Source organism: Nomascus leucogenys, chromosome 13 (genome assembly GCF_006542625.1).
Source record: "Nomascus leucogenys isolate Asia chromosome 13, Asia_NLE_v1, whole genome shotgun sequence".
NCBI lineage: Eukaryota > Metazoa > Chordata > Mammalia > Primates > Hylobatidae > Nomascus > Nomascus leucogenys.
Genome location: NC_044393.1, coordinates 47,592,202 through 47,608,045, shown reverse-complemented (window position 1 = coordinate 47,608,045; position 15,844 = coordinate 47,592,202). Strand labels below are relative to the sequence as shown.

Here is a 15,844-nt window from a genome sequence, read left to right as displayed (position 1 = left end):
AACTGACATTTACAAGATGGAGAAGACTGGAGGTGAAGCAGATTTTGGGGAAAAATATCAAGATTTCTGTTTTAATTATGAGAAGTTGAGATGTCTACGAAACATCCAAGGGCAAGTGTTGAATAGACAGTTGCATCTACAAGTCAGAAATCTGGAGAGAGGTCAAGGATAGACATAAATTTGGGAACCAACAGCAGAGAGAAGATATTTAAAGTCATGAAACTGAATCAGAAAACTCTCTGCAGAGAGTAAAGAGAAGAAGTCTAAGAACTTAGTATACATGGGGACTCTGGAGATCAGCGGTCAGGAGATTAAGAGGAACCAGCAAAGGGGCCTGAAAAGGACCAGATAGGTAGGTGGAAAATCAGGAAGAGTGTGTGGGATTCTAGAAGCCAAGTAAGTAAGGTGTTTCAAAGTGAAGGGAAGATATGACTGACTATGTTGTATGAGATGAGGACTAAGAATTGGCCATTGGATTTAGCAGTGTGAGGTTCCATGGTCACGTGGGTAAAAGCAGTTTCAGGAAAGTGGTGGGGAAGAAACTATGAGGATGAAATGCCAAACTCAACAAGAACAACTAAAATCTATGGAATAAAATTCACAGGGTAGACAAAAAACAAAAACAAAAACAAAAATCCTCAATGAAAGAACAATTACTTTAATCAACAACTTCAACAAATATTTAGTGTTTATCATCTATGTGCCAAGTGATATTGGAAAACTTCATTGGCAATTCAGTGATGAAGAAAACAAAGTACCTACACTTATGGAGCAGATATTCTATTAAGGGTTAAAGAGACAATAAACAACTAAACAAATATACAATGTGTCAGTTGCTGATAAGTGCTTCAAAAATCATACAGAACAGAAAGAGGATAGACAGTGGAGGCAGCAAACTACTTTAGATAAGGTGATCATCAAGGCCTTTTGGATTTATTAGTAGAGAGCTCATCTTATATCAGTTAGAATTGGGATCTTTGAAAAGACTTGTTAAAAATATATAAATATATATATATATATTTCTGATGGCAAGTCTGAGTAAATACAAGAGAAGTCACAATTTAATTATCTTTGGCAGAAAAATAATTAAACTACAGTTGCAGATGGCATATTTTTAGCATTAGGGAATAGAAACTATTATGTACAGTATTATGTCCCCCAAATTTAAAATCTACATAAAATGCATGATTTTCTAGAAAAAAAGACAAAGTGCCAAAGTTGACTCAAGAAATAGAAAACTTGAGAAGAACAAAAGAAAATATAAAAATTAGTTTAAGGCTGAGTTTGTTAGATTTATGTTTAAGATCAGGTCTAAGGACCTGCTGGTTTCTCAGGCCAATACTATCAAAGCTTTAAGGTACAGGTAAGTCTTGCCTTATATAACTTGTTCAGAGAAAAGGCAAAGAAGGAAATAGTCCCAATTTATTCTTTATTTTGTGTTTTCACAAACACAAAACCAAAATAAAACATAGGCCTTCTTCGTGAAAATAAATGTAAAGATCCTAAGTAAATGACTAATAAACCATATCTAGCAGCAGTTCCAGAGAACATACCTCAAGCCCGAGCACAACGTATCATAGAAGGCCACAATGGTTTGGCATTAGCAAATCCATTAATATAATTTACTACATTAACAAATTAAAGGAGGGGAACACCTAGTTAATGAAACTAAACACCCACCACTGACGAAAACTCTTACAAAAATAAGACAAGAAATTTATTTGACATATTAAAGGATATCTGCCAGAAGCCTAACAGAAAGAGCAGAAGAGATGATGGACTATTAGAAGCTTTTCCACCTAAGTCAGGAACAAGATAAGGATCGCCACCAGTCAGCATTATGCTTCCAAACCTAACCCATGCAATGACAAGAATTAGAAATTAGTTATAAAAATTAGAAACAAAGAAATAGAACTCTCGTTTGTTGCTTATATCTCATTCCGAAAACGTCTAAGAAAATTAAGTGGAAAAGTATTAGAATTAATGAGGGCTCAGTAAGATGGCTGGCTATAAGACTAATAAACAAAAATCAAATGTTTATCTTTAATAAACAATAATGAATTATAAAATATAATTAATTAAAATCACAAATACCTTGAAATAATCCAATTAAGCCATGCATAGACTCTACATGAAGAAAAGTAGGCCAGGTGCAGTGGGTCATGCCTGTAATCCCAGCACTTTGGGAGGCTGAGGTGGAAGAATCACATCAGCCCAGGAGTTCAAAACCAGCCTGGGCAACAAAGTGAGACCCTGTCTCTACAAAAAAATGAAACAAATTAGCCAGGCATGGTGGTGCATGACTGTGGTCCCAGCTACATGGGAGGCTGCAGCAGGAGGATCGCTTGAGGCGGCAGTGAGCTGTGTTCGTGCCGTTGCGCTCCAGCCTGTGTGACAGAGTGAGATCCTGTCTCAAAAAAAAAAAAAAAAAAAAAGAATAGTACAAAGTTTTACTGACAGTCACAAAGGAATGCCTAAACAATTACAGAAACATGGTCGGCAGTGGTGGTTCACGCCTGTAATCCCAGCACTGTAGGAGGCCGAGGCGGGCAGATCACCTGAGGTCAGGAGTTGGAGACCAGCCTGACCAACATTGTGATGTCCTGTCTCTACTAAAAATAGAAAAATTAGCCAGGCATGGTGGCCCACACCAGTAATCCCAGCTACTTGGGAGGCTGAGGCATGAGAATCGCTTGAACCCCAGAGGCAGAGGTTGCAGTGAGCTGAGATTGTGCCACTGCACTCCAGCCTGGGCGACAGAACGAGACCCTGTCTCAAAAAACAAAACAAAATAAACAAACAAAATAATAATTACAGAAACATGCCATGTTCACAGGTGAAAAGAATCAATATTGTAAAGATAATGGATTCCCCACAAATTGATGATTAAAAACTGTGCAATACCAATCAAATACCATCAAGATTTTTAAATAGAACTTCACAAGAAGATTGTCAAATTCATATGAGAGAAAATGTATAAGGATAACTAAGGACAGTTTTTACAAGAAGAACAAGGGCCCATCAAATATTTAAAATACACAATAAAGCCAGAGTAATGAAAAAGGTGATATTTGTATAAGAATGAAGAAATCAGTAGAAAGAATAGAGCAAGCAACAGACCCATGTTGGTCCATTTCTACATGGGAATGGAATAGATGATAAAAATGACATTTTCTACCAATGGGAAAGGATAGGCTAGTTAGACAAAAAGTTTTGGGGAAAATGGATATATATTTGAGAAAAAATAAAGCTAGGTGTCTCACAATATATAAAACTAATTCCAAATGAAATCTTGGTGGTAGAAAGACTTTCTTAAGCAGAATTTAAAATACAATCATCAGCTGGGTGCAGTGGCTCATGCCTGTAACCCCAGCACTTTCGGAGGCCGAGGCAGGAGGACTGCTTGAGCCCAGGAGTTTGAGACCAGCCTGGGCAACATAGCAAGACTCTACAAAAAAATACAATAGTTAGCTGGGCATGGTGGTGTGTGCCTGTACTCCCATCTATGTGGGAGACTGAGGTGGGAGAATCTCTTGAACCCAGGAGTTTGAGGATGCAGTGAGTTATGATCACACCACTGCACTCCAGCTTGGGTGACAGACTGACAGCCTGTCTCTAAAAAAGAAAAAAATTAAAATAATTTAAAAAAATCACAGGAACACAAAATTATCTATTAATATCTATTGATCTATCTATCTATCGTGTGTGTAAATAAGCAAAACCTGGAAGGACAGACTTTGTTCTGTACATTTTAGACCAATAGTAGAGCTTAAATTTGGTGAGGGGGAAAAGAATTGCAGGGGAGTGAAGGTGACATTTTTCTATCCAGAGTTTTTTTTTAATAAGAAGACATTCCCAGATAATTTATATAATTAAATTTTTTAAAATGACCTCTTTATTATTATATAAATATGTGGCAGGAAAATTAATAGAGAACATTTATTTTCTTTCTTAGACATTTTCAGCATTTTTTTTCCCCTGATAAATCTGTTTTTTTTTTGTTTGTTTGTTTTTTCTGAGACGGAGTCTTGCTCTGTCCCCCAGGCTGGAGTGCAGTGGCGTGATCTTGGCTCACTGCAAGCTCCGCCTCCCAGGGTTCACGCCATTCTCCTGCCCCAGCCTCCTGAGTAGCTGGGACTACAGGCGCCCACCACCGCGGCCAGCTAATTTTTTGTATTTTTAGTAGAGATGGGGTTTCACCGTGTTAGCCAGGATGGTCTCGATCTCCTGACCTCGTGATCCACCCGCCTCAGCCTCCCAAAGTGCTGGGATTACAGGCTTGAGCCACCGCGCCCGGCCTAAATCTGTATTTTTTTTAATAGCCAGAAAAAATGCACCAAAGTGGTTTCCCTTCTGAAATTATTTTTAATGGTGTTTGGCTCAACCAGCAGAATGATCCAGGCCCATCCATGTCCTGGCTCAGGGCCCAGGCTCTCTCCCTGGCAGCCAGCGAGGTGATCTTGCCAGAGCTATCCCAACTGCTGCTCCCTGGCTGCCAGCATCACCTTGGCTACCTGCAGAGACACTCCTGCCACTGCCTCGCTGGTGAGGAGAGCTCCCTCCCTCTATTGCAACACTGATTAATATAAGATGAGTGGAAAAGCAAAGGGAGGGCAAATACAGAGGGCCAGGCCGTGCTAAGGAGAAGTCCGTTTCTGCAGCATTGATACCAGGTTCCAGAGAGAATCTCTCTGAATAATCTGGCCCTCGCAGTTTCTCTTTGGAGAAATTTGAGATACGTTTCCCAGCAGCTGGGTCAAAGGGCCTTTGGATACAGCGCCTCATTGCATATCCCTTCCCACCTGCACTGGTGTTGCAGACCATGCGGGGCACCTCATCTCTCCCCTACCTCAAGGGGGCTTCTCTGCAGGAGCTTACAGAATGGCTTTAGCTTTCTCTGCCCTCCATGTCCTCTACGACGTATTCTAGTGACTCAGTCCTGGGCCCTCCTGGCTCAAGGGAAGTCCATATATCGATGAGTGGTTGTAGGAGGGTCGCTAGCATGACGCAGCCAACTTACTGAATCACCTTTTCAGATTTGGTGCCTTCTTCCAGGTCTCTTGTCTGGGACCTTCATGCGCCTAACAGTCTCTTTTGCTGCTTTATTTGAAGCATAGAATTGTAGCCTGAGTCTTTCCTCAGTTTATTTTGTGATTGATCCTCCTTACCAAGTGTTTATCGTGGTTCCAGTGTGTGTGTTGGGGGGTGATTCTAAAGAACACTGCTTGTGAGTCACGCTGCTCTGTTAATAAACCTGTTATGCAGGAAAACCCAGCTGAAAGGCAGATCCGAGCTGCTCACTCCCAGCTGTCAGTAAGTGGATACAATGGCCTTTCATTGGGTATGAATTTTAGTCTATTATATTTTCTTTAGAAACTAAAATGAGCTGATGAGAAGTTAAAGTAATGCTGACTTTGTTTCATAAAAAATAAAAACTCGACTCAGGAGGACCCCAGCCATTATTTGTGGCTCACATTCTCTAAATTTCATCTGAAAAGTTGATATTCCAGATTGCTTACATCTCTCCAAGATGCCTAGCATCTTATACACACAAAGATGGGGGCGGTTTTACTCAGCAAGAAAAATATTTACTTTCCTTTTTCTTTTTAGGAGAAAAATACTTGTCTCTTCAACCTCATTAATTTTTATGATGCATAAAATTTTTTCATTATATTAGCCAAAAAGACTCTGGACTGAATAAAGTATAGCACCCAAACCATTTAAAATGGCTTCCTGGCTGGGAAGACACTGCAGTCATCTCAGGGAAGTTTCTGGCCTTGGGAAAAACAAATGGAACTTTGGCCGTTCAAGAAGGGAACCTCAAGAATCCAGGCCTTGCGTGCTGCTCTTTTTTCTCTGAAAGCTTTTGGAAGTGGAGCCACACTTTATTTACCGAATATGCACTTCTTGTTTCTTGTAACCATGGTGCTTTAGTTGAGTGTATCTTATGTCAGACTACTGCTGAGCCAATATTTATCATTTTAGAAATTTCCATGAGTCATAAAACAAACCTGCAACCCGCTTGCTGTACCTTCTACGGGTGTTTCTTTCCTAGAGTTGTTTAAAGTAAAAAGAAAAAATGCTGAACCTAGAATCCAACACTTGGCGTTTATCAGAACACTTACACACTTTCTCCTGCGTGGAGGCTCCTTCTCTGAAATTTGAAAATCCATTCAGCTCACATCCAAGGTGTGCTGCCTGCTGCCTGAGATACCCTGACTCCCCAGGACTCCAAAACCCTCTCCAGAGGGCCAGGTCTGGGCTGAGAAAGAAAGGAGGCTTTAGAGGTTTGCAGAGAGGAAGTGACTCACTGGCTCAGGGGGTGGGAGGGAAGGCTTTCCACAGGATAGAGAATATAAATGAGCAAGCAATTCCTTCCACCTCCAGCGTGGAAAATTTTAGTAAGGGACCACCTCTTAATGACTGGGCCTGAATTTAGTGACCACTCACCTCCACTCCCCCTTCCAAAAAGAAAAGTAAAGAAAAAAAAAAAAAGCAGGACCAATTGCAAGATGTGACGTGTTTGCCTCATTTACACATAAGGATGTTGAAGCTAATGCTGTTTGATCTCTTGTGTCAATCAGCTTCCTTTCCCCAGACATGGATAGCTGGGAGAACCACATTAAGTCTACAATCTAGAAAACTACAGCAATTTATTGCTTTTGCCATTTAAAAAAAAAAAAAAAAAAAAAGCCCTCTAGAGCCCTGTTTTATCTAGAGCCCACGGCCTAGAGTTTAGAAATCAAAATTTAAGAGCCTGCCTTAGTATTACTAGAACAGGATACTTCACAAATTGCTAAGACTGTGCCAGGCACTCAGTATCTCTTCTGTGGAGTGCAAGCATCACCTTTTAGAGTTAAAAGGGTCAAATTAGTCAACATCTTGAGTTTACAGGTGGGGACAAGGAGTCCCAAAGGGGTGCACCTTGCAGAGGTCCTATGGCTAGTCAACAGTAGGGCTAGGCAAGACTAGAATTTGTGTCATCTAGAGCAGGGGTCCCCAAACCCTGGGCCATGAACCAGTATTGGTCCGTGGCCTGTTAGGAATGCGGCGAGTGAGCATGACCACCTGAGCTTCACCTCCTGTCAGATCAGCAGCGGCACTAGATTTTCATAGGAGTGGGAACCCTATTGTGGACCATGCATGCAATGAATCTAGGTTGCACGCTCCTTCTGAGAATCTAACTAATGCCAGATGATCTGAGATGGAACAGTTTCATCCTGAAACCACCCCCCCACACCATCCCCCTGCTGCCCTGTCTGTGGAAAAATTGTCTTCCACAAAACCAGTCCCTGATGCCAAAAATGTTGGGGACCTCTGATGTAGAGTCAAATACCTCACCCAAGGACTGGTAATGGAAATATTGGAGCAAAACTGTTACAGTAAAAGGCACTCAAATTTCAAATCATGACCATTGGCCTTTGGCTATCTGTTTTTGGTGTTTGTTTTCCTTGAATACAACTCAGAGTTCCCTCATCAGGAAGAGCTGGGTTTCTTTGGCTGAACCATCATTTGACATCCCTCCTCCTACCCCCCAGAAGACAGGAAAATTGGGAGGTAAGCCAGAGCAGACTCCAAAGAAAATTAAAAAACAGAAAGGAAACCCATTACATATCTACATCTATCTTATGTATCTTGGTCCATAGGGTCTAATTTTTTTTGGTAGGAACATCAGGCATTCTCTTCCTCCAAATATCCAACTTTGAATAAACCCTCCAGCCATCTCTTCCATATTCATATTTGCCAACATAAGTGAGGAATGATGTCATTAACAAACACTCACTTCCTTCCTCTGTGGATGCTCCACTCATCAAAGATCCAGTAACTTCTTCCTGGTGTAATCTGCTGCACCAGGTAGGATCCTGAGAATTCCCAAGGGAACCTGGGCCAAGTTTATCTTGGCATTTCTGTTTTTGCTTGTGATCTCCTTATTCATCTTCATATTCCTGGTAGCGAACATGGCCACAGCTGGCACACAGTAGGACCTCAGGAAACATCCTCAAATCTAAATGAAAAAAATGTTCAGTTAGATTTGACAGTGGCTTCTCATTGTGAATATAAACAAGATGCCCACGTGCATGTGTTGGTATCACCTCCATATCCCAGCAGGGCTTCAGCACTGCCCTGACATTACCTGGCAGCCTCTGGGGTGGGCGCTTTGCTGGTTCTGAGTTTTTCCTGCCCTGCAGTACCAATGGGTGAGGCAGCAGTCTGCAGGGAATAATGGGACGAGCTGGGGAAAAATGAGTCCCAACCAGAGAGCTTGCCACGACCAGCCCATTGCTGTCTGTGACATGCTTTTTCCTCCTCTGACTGTCACTTTCCTCCTTTTCTTAACCACCATGTGAAACAGTCCTTTCATTTTTTCTAAAGTGACTTATTCTGAGCTTTTAGAAAAGCTCTCTTGTTTTTATATGTTAAGGTTTACTGTGAAATTTCTAGTCTCTTCATTCCTATCCTTCATGATTTTATGACTTGTGATTACACTCAATCCTACATGCTGAAGAGTCTGAACTCATTTCATCTATCCTTAAAAAAATGCTTGATTTCCTTGTTTGCCCCTTTCTGAATATTTTGTGGTTCATTTTTCTTTCTCTGGAAATACAACAACCAGATCAGAAGTGTAAAAAGAATGTATCATGGAGGCTGGGCATGGTGGCTCATGCCTGTAATCCCAGGACTTTGGGAGGCCGAGGCAGGCGGATCACGAGGTGAGGAGATGGAGGCCATCCTGGCTAACACAGTGAAACCCCATCTGTACTAAAAATACAAAAAAATTAGCCAGGCATGGTGGCAGGTGCCTGTAATCCCAGCTACTCGGGAGGCTGAGGCAGGAGAATCGCTTGGACCTGGGAGGTAGAGGTTGCAGTGAGCCCAGATCGCAGCACTGCACTCCAGCCCAGGCAACAGAGCGAAACTCCGCCTCAAAAAAAAAAAAAAAAAAAAGAATGTATCAAGCTTATGAAAAATGGAAGACAACTTGGAGAGATCCCCAGGATAGAGTGCTGAACGAATGAATAAAAACAAGCTGCATTCCTGCACGTATTGTTCAGATCGTTTGTATTTTATAAAATGCTCTATATTATAAAGTTCTGAAAGGCTGTGTTGATGAGAGCTGTGATGCCCACTCTGACCTTGATGTATGTATGCAAGGAACTGTGGGATTGTTCATTTATCCTTGCACTGGATTTGCTTTTTAGAACATTTCCCAAAAACTTTCTTGAAATATTTATTAGATAGGCTTCAGGGCAGTTCATGAGCTCCCTAAGGTTATAGGCCAAGCTTTGTGAGTAGAAACAAATGTCCGTCTTTCTAGAGAGAAGGTTTATACTTTTTTTTTTTTTTTTTTTTGAGATGGAGTCTCGCACTGTCACCCAGGCTGGAGTATAATGGTGTGATCTCGGCTCACTGCAACCTCTGCCTCCTGGGTTCATGCAATTATCCTGCCTCAGCTTCCCAGGTAGCTGGGATTACAAGCGCACACTACCACATCTGGCTAATTTTTTGTATTTTTAGTAGAGACGGAGTTTCACTATGTTGGCCATACTGGTCTCGAGCTCCTAACCTCGTGATCAGTCCACCTCGGTCTCCCAAAGTGCTGGGATTACAGGCATGAGCCACCGCGCCCGGAGGATTTATACTTTTTATAAGAATCCCAGACCAGGAGCGATGGCTCACACCTGTAATCCCAGCACTTTGGGAGGCCAAGGCAGGTGAGTCACAAGGTCAGGAGTTTGAGACCAGCCTGGCCAGCATGGTGAAACCCCATCTCTACTAAAAAATACAAAAACTTAGCCAGGCGGAGTGGTGCATGCCTGTAATCCCAGCTACTCGGGAGGCTGAGGCAAGAGAATTACTTAAGCCCGGGAGGTGGAGGTTGCAGTGAGCTGAGATCGTGCCACTGCACTCCAGCCTGGGCAACAGAGCGAGACTCTGTCTCCAAAAAAAAAGAATCCCAAAGGGTATATATATGGCCTAAGAGGGACTAAGAACCACTGGTCGAGACAATTGTACTACTTAAGCATGCTATTATCCGAAAAACATACATAATTGGTCAATCTTTAATGTTATAAAATAGTGGTATATGATTTTTACTCTACCATAAGGACTAATAGAGAAATCAATAATGTTAGCATGTGGTACTGTATCCTTCCCACGAATATACTTAAACATATTTAGCCTTTTCCTAAAATAGATGCCAGGGCCCTTGGGGCTGTCTGACCCATCAGCACCAGGCTATGGGCAGTAAGGAATGTTCAGAATGTATTTTCTACAGCTTCTATTTGTTTTACTTTGCCAATTAACCTCCTCTGTGGTGTTAAGCAAGCAACAAGACATACCTCATTTCTCTTGTTCAGCCTTATTCACAAGTGCTGTGTCAAGCGGCCTGATGGTAAAGGGCTTGGGATCAGATCCTATACTCCCTCTGGGCTCCCAAGGAACATCTCTTCACCTTACCCCATCTGTGGGATGAGGCCAGTGATAATATCTACCTGTGGCAGTCACTACTGGTTATCTCCCAATATCCATTTTCCCCTTCTTCCTTAGTAAAGGAACAACAGTGTCTTAGCTGAGCACACTGCTAGTCAGAGAACAGACCATGTTTCCCAGCTTCCCTTGCAGCCATATGACTAAGTTCTGGTCAATGAGATAAAAGGAGAAATCCCATATAGTACAGGGTATGTGGTCTAGAAATATGGTATAAAAGTTTCTATGATATAAGTTTCTGGAACCCTCCCTCCCTCCCTCCCTTCCTTCCTTCCTACCTTTCCTTCCTCCCTCCTTCCCTCCCTCCCTTCCTTCCTTCCTGACAGAGTCTCGTTCTGTTGCCTCCCGGGTCAAACAATTTTCCTGCCTCAGCCTCCTGAGTAGCTAGGACTACAGGCACATGCCCGGCTAATTTTTGTATTTTTACTAGAGAGGGTTTCACCATGTTGGACAGGCTGGTCTCAAACTTCTGACCTCAGGTGATCCACCCTCCTCAGCCTCCCAAAGTGCTGGAATTATAGGTGTGAGTCACCTCCTCCCCACCACCCCACCAGTTTCTGGGATCTTTCTATAAAAAAGGGGATGCTTATGCTGGGCAACATAGGGAGATCTTGTTTCTACACACAAAACGTTTAAAAATTAGTTGGGGGCAGTGGTGTGCACCTGTGGTTCTAGCTACTTGAGAGGCTGAGGTGGGAAGACTGCTTGAGCCTGGGAGGTTGAGGCTGAAGTGAGCCATGATTGTGCCACTGTACTCCAGCCTGGGTGATAGAGTGAGACCGTGTCTCCAAAAAAAAAAAGGATACCCTTTTTATCTTTTTTTCCTCCTTCTTACTGCCTAAAATGTGGAAGTAATAGCTGGTACTCTAGCAGTTATCCTGGACTATGAGGTAATCTTAAGAAGACAATCTATGCACAACAAAGCAACAGCATAGAAATTGGGGCCAGGTGTGGTGGCTCATGCCTGTAATTCCAATACTTTGGGAGGCGGAGGCAGGAGGATCACTTGAGTCCAAGCGTTCCAGACCAGGCTGGGCAACATGGCAAGACTCTCTTTACATACACAGACACACACACACACAGACACACACAGACACACAAATTAGCTGGGCATGGTGGCGGTGTGAGCTTGTGGTCCCAGCTACTCAAGAGGCTGAGATTGGAGGATTGCTTGAGCCCAGGAGCTCAAGGCTGCAGTGAGCCATGTTTGTACAACTGCACTCCAGCCTGGGTGAGAGTGAGACCCTGGCTAAAAAATAAAAAATAAAAAATTAAAAAATGAAAGAAGAAATTGGGTTTTGAGCACCACCAAGTCAATATAACAAATCTGAATTGTTTGCCACTGTACTTCTATGTGTGAAGTAAACCATATACACATATACACACACAAATGTAATAAAGCCTTAAGCCATTATTCTTTAAGTCTTTGTTACTTGTAACCAAACACAACCCTTATTAAACTACCCCTTATTTGATTCATTTAAACTACTACTTCTTTTTTTTTTTTTTTGAGAAGGAGTCTTGCTCTGTCACCTAGGCTAGAGTGCAGTGGCGCCATCTTGGCTCACTGCAACCTCCGCCTCCCGGGTTCAAGCGATTCATCTGACTCAGCTACCTGAGTAGCTGGAATTATAGGCACCCACTACTGCGTCTGGCTGATTTTTGTATTTTTAGTAGAGACAGGGTTTCACCATGTTAGTCAGGCTGGTCCTGAACTCCTGACCTTAGGCGATCCGCCCATCTCAGCCTCCCAAAGTGCTGGGATTACAGGTGTGAGCCACCATGTCCAGCAAAATGCACAAATCTTAAGTTTTGACAAATGTATATACCCATATAACTTTTTTTTTTTTTGAGATGGAGTCTCACTTTGTTGCCCAGGCTGGAGTGCAGTGGTGTGATCTTGGCTCACTGCAACCTCTGCCTCCTGTATACCCATGTAACTTGAACCCCTAACAAAGTAAGAAAAAAAAATGACCATCACCCCTGAAAGCTCTGTCAGACCCCTCTGCAGTCAATCTCCACTCCCACCCTATTTAACACTTATTCTGATTTTTTTCACTGTAGTTTTGCCTGTTCTAAAATTCCTCAAACTTTTAATAAACTGTCAGTGGAGAGTAAGCAGATATTCTTAATTACTGTAGGAGGGATTATAAATTGGTATATCCTTTTTAGAAGGCTATCTGGTAATATGTAATTAGTAAAATAAAATTTATGCATTCCTTTTGACTTAGTAATTTTATGGGAGGAATTTTCTGAGAAGTCTACCAGCTCATGTATGCAAAGAAGCCAGTCCCAAGGCTATTCACTGAAGAACTGTTTGTGAAAGCAAAGGATTGGAAATAACCTAAATGCCCATCAGTAGGGGAAAAGTTAAATGAATGAACAGTCACACCTTGCAGCAATTATAAGAAATGATTTACTGATAATGGCAAGATTGCCAAGACAATCATTAAGTGCACAAAAGCAAGTTACAAGATGCTACATACCCAACATAAAACCATTACACAGAACACCAATGAAAACAAAACGAAACACAAAACATATGCCCAAGGTGTATTTCTGTTAGTCCACACAGCAAACTGACATCAGTGGTTACCTCTGAGGAGAGGACTGGAATTATGGTAAAAGAGAGAAGGGTTTTTCCTTTGTTGTATTGTTTGAATCTTTTACAATAAAACTACACTTGTGTCTTAGAGGATTAAGTTATTTTTAAAAAAAGACTACTGACGGCCGGGCATGGTGGTTCACGCCTGTAATCCCAGCACTGTGGGAGGCCGAGGCGGACGGATCACTTGAGGTCAGGAGTTCGAGACCAGCCTGGCCAATATGGTGAAACCCCCATCTCTACTAAAAGTACAAAAATTAGTTGCGCATGGTGGCGGGTGCCTGTAATCCCAGCTACTCGGGAGGCTGAGGCAAGAGAATCGCTTGAACTCAGGAGGCGGAGGTTGCAGTGAGCTGACTCCAGCCTGGGTGACAGAGCAAGACTCCGTCTCAAAAAAAAAAAAAAAAAAAAAAAAAAGACTACTGACATAAATAGGGATAGGAGATAGGAAATAGGTGAATTTGTGGAGAGGGAGGAGAGAAACTAAAGTTTTTTTCTATGCTGTATATTGACAGTGCTATGTCTCCTAGCAAAGGAGCTTTCCCCAGCCTATCTATTAATACACATCTCTCTTCAGGCTCCTCGTTAATGTATCACTTCTTCTTCCCTGCCACTTATATTAATGGTTTTAAATGAAAGTGCCTATATGTTCACAGATTAAGCATGCAAAATGTTTTCTAAACGAAAATTGAAATATACCAATCTCATATTTAAGGAGAGACCTTATGTGTCTTAGTCTGTTCAGGCTGCTATAGCAGAATACCATAAACAAACAACAACAATTTACTTCTCATAGTTCTAAAGGCTGTGAAGTCCAAAACCAAGTCACCAGCAGATTCAGTGTCTGGTGAGAGCCCACTTCCTGGTTCATAGATGAACATTTTAGCTGTGTTCTCACAATGGTGGAAGTGGCAAGCAGCAGTCTAGGACCTCTTTTTTTTTTTTTTTTTTTTTTTTTGAGACAGAATCTAGCTCTGTTGCCCAGGATGGAGTGCAGTGGCACAATCTCAGCTCACTGCAACCTCTGCCTCCTCGGTTCAAGCAATTCCCTGCCTCAGCCTCCTGAGTAGCTGAGATTACAGATGCCTGCCACCACGCCTGGCTAATTTTTGTATTTTTGGTAGAGACGGGGTTTCACCATCTTGGCCAGGCTGGTCTTGAACTCCTGACCTCGTGATCCACCTGCTTTGGCCCTGCAAAGTGCTGGGATTACAGGTATGAGCCACGGCGCCCAGCCTAGGACCTCTTTTATAAGGGCACTAATCCTATTAAAGGGGGCTCTGCCCTCATGCCCTAATCACTGTCCAAAGGCCCCAACTTCAAATACCATCACATTGGGGATTACCTTTCAACTTCCGGAGGGCATAAATCTTTATTAGTCTATAGCATTGTATGAAAACTCTTTCCCTCTGTGTGGGGAGGAGGAATGTCAATGTCTAGAAAACCTGGGTGTTAAACGCAGAGGCTGAAGTTCAGTGGGACCTAAAAAAAATGGGGGCCCATCTTAAGTTGTGATAAACTGATACAGAAGTTTGATAAATTGTAAAACATCTTCAGATACTGGTTCACTTACTCAACACTTATTAAACACCTACTATGTATCATGGGCTATGCCAGTTCATACATATGCATCTTAAATATCCCATGACCTCAAGGAACTCCCAGCTAATCTGGTAGTAATGGCAAATGCACATAATTACAGAGCTACAGTAATTATAGGGAAAAACCATAAAACCTCCTAACTCAAAGTATAGCATCTGCATCTCCTGGGGCCATCTAAGACTCCACCCCTCAACTCCAGAATCTGCAGTTTAACAAGGATCCCAGGTGATTTGGATCTTTATTAAGATTTGAGAAGTGGCCAGGCACTCGGTGTCTCACTCCTGTAATCTCAGCACTTTGGGAGGCCAAGGTGGCCGGATCACCTGAGGTTGGGAGTTCGAGACCAGCCTGACCAACACGGAGACACCCTATCTCTACTAAAAATACAAAATTAGCCGGGTGTGGTGGCGCATACCTGTAATCCCAGCTACTTGGGAGGCTGAAGCAGGAGAATCGCTTGAACCTGAGAGGCGGAGGTTGCAGTGAGCCGAGATCACACCATTGCATTCCAGTCTGGGCAACAAGAGTAAAACTCAGTCTCAAAAAAAAAAAAAAAAAAAAAAAAAGATTTGAGAAGTGATGAACTCTGGGATTACAGAAGGAACTAGGGGGGTGAAGGAGTTGGAAGGGGTAGGGGGCAGGAAAAAAAAAAAGAAGGAACTACTATTGATCCTTGGGAAGTGGTAAGAGAAGTCTTCAGATGCGAAGGGTGATAGGAACATTCCAGGCTGAAAAAATAAGCAGGCCCATGATCAAGGTAGTTAGAACTAGTAAGAGGTGTTCTGGAATGAGAAGTTTCGTCTGGGGGGGGCAGTGGGCACTTAGGAAGATATGGGAGATAGGGCAGAAAAAGTAGGCTGAGGCCAGAGGCAGACGGGCCAGACTGACCCGCTGAGGATTATGGAGGAAGCCACAGCAAATTTTAAGCAAGAACGTAACAAGACCAGTCTTATGTTTGGACCTAACTCTGGTGGCAGAGTGGAGGACGAAATGCAGGAGAGGCTGGAGCAGGCAGGCAGGCATGTATCCTTAAATGAGCACCATTCACTTTTGGACTAGAAAGGAAGTCTGAATATTAAGAAGTGTGGGGGCCACAGGGTCCTAGGCAGACAGAAAAGCAGTGGGTTCCAGCTGCAGGAGGATAGAGGG

The 15,844-nt window shown here is 42.6% G+C and overlaps 1 protein-coding gene across 4 annotated transcripts in view; it reads right to left on the bottom strand.

The window, feature by feature from the left end:
- The window catches only part of BFSP1 (beaded filament structural protein 1), a 72,813-nt gene that overhangs the window by 56,087 nt on the left and 882 nt on the right, over positions 1–15,844 (bottom strand). For 2 of the 4 annotated variants that reach the window (XM_003268209.3, XM_003268207.3), the window contains exon 1: positions 6,126–6,520. Coding sequence is in view for 1 of the 4 variants with exons in the window: in XM_012512217.2 (XP_012367671.1) it covers positions 6,130–6,173 (44 nt within the window). In the remaining 3 variants the exon portion in view is untranslated. Of the gene's footprint in view, positions 1–6,125; positions 6,521–7,783; positions 8,006–10,340; positions 10,464–15,844 lie in introns of those variants that run through there. The other 2 variants (XM_003268208.3, XM_012512217.2) reach the window with 2 other exon arrangements.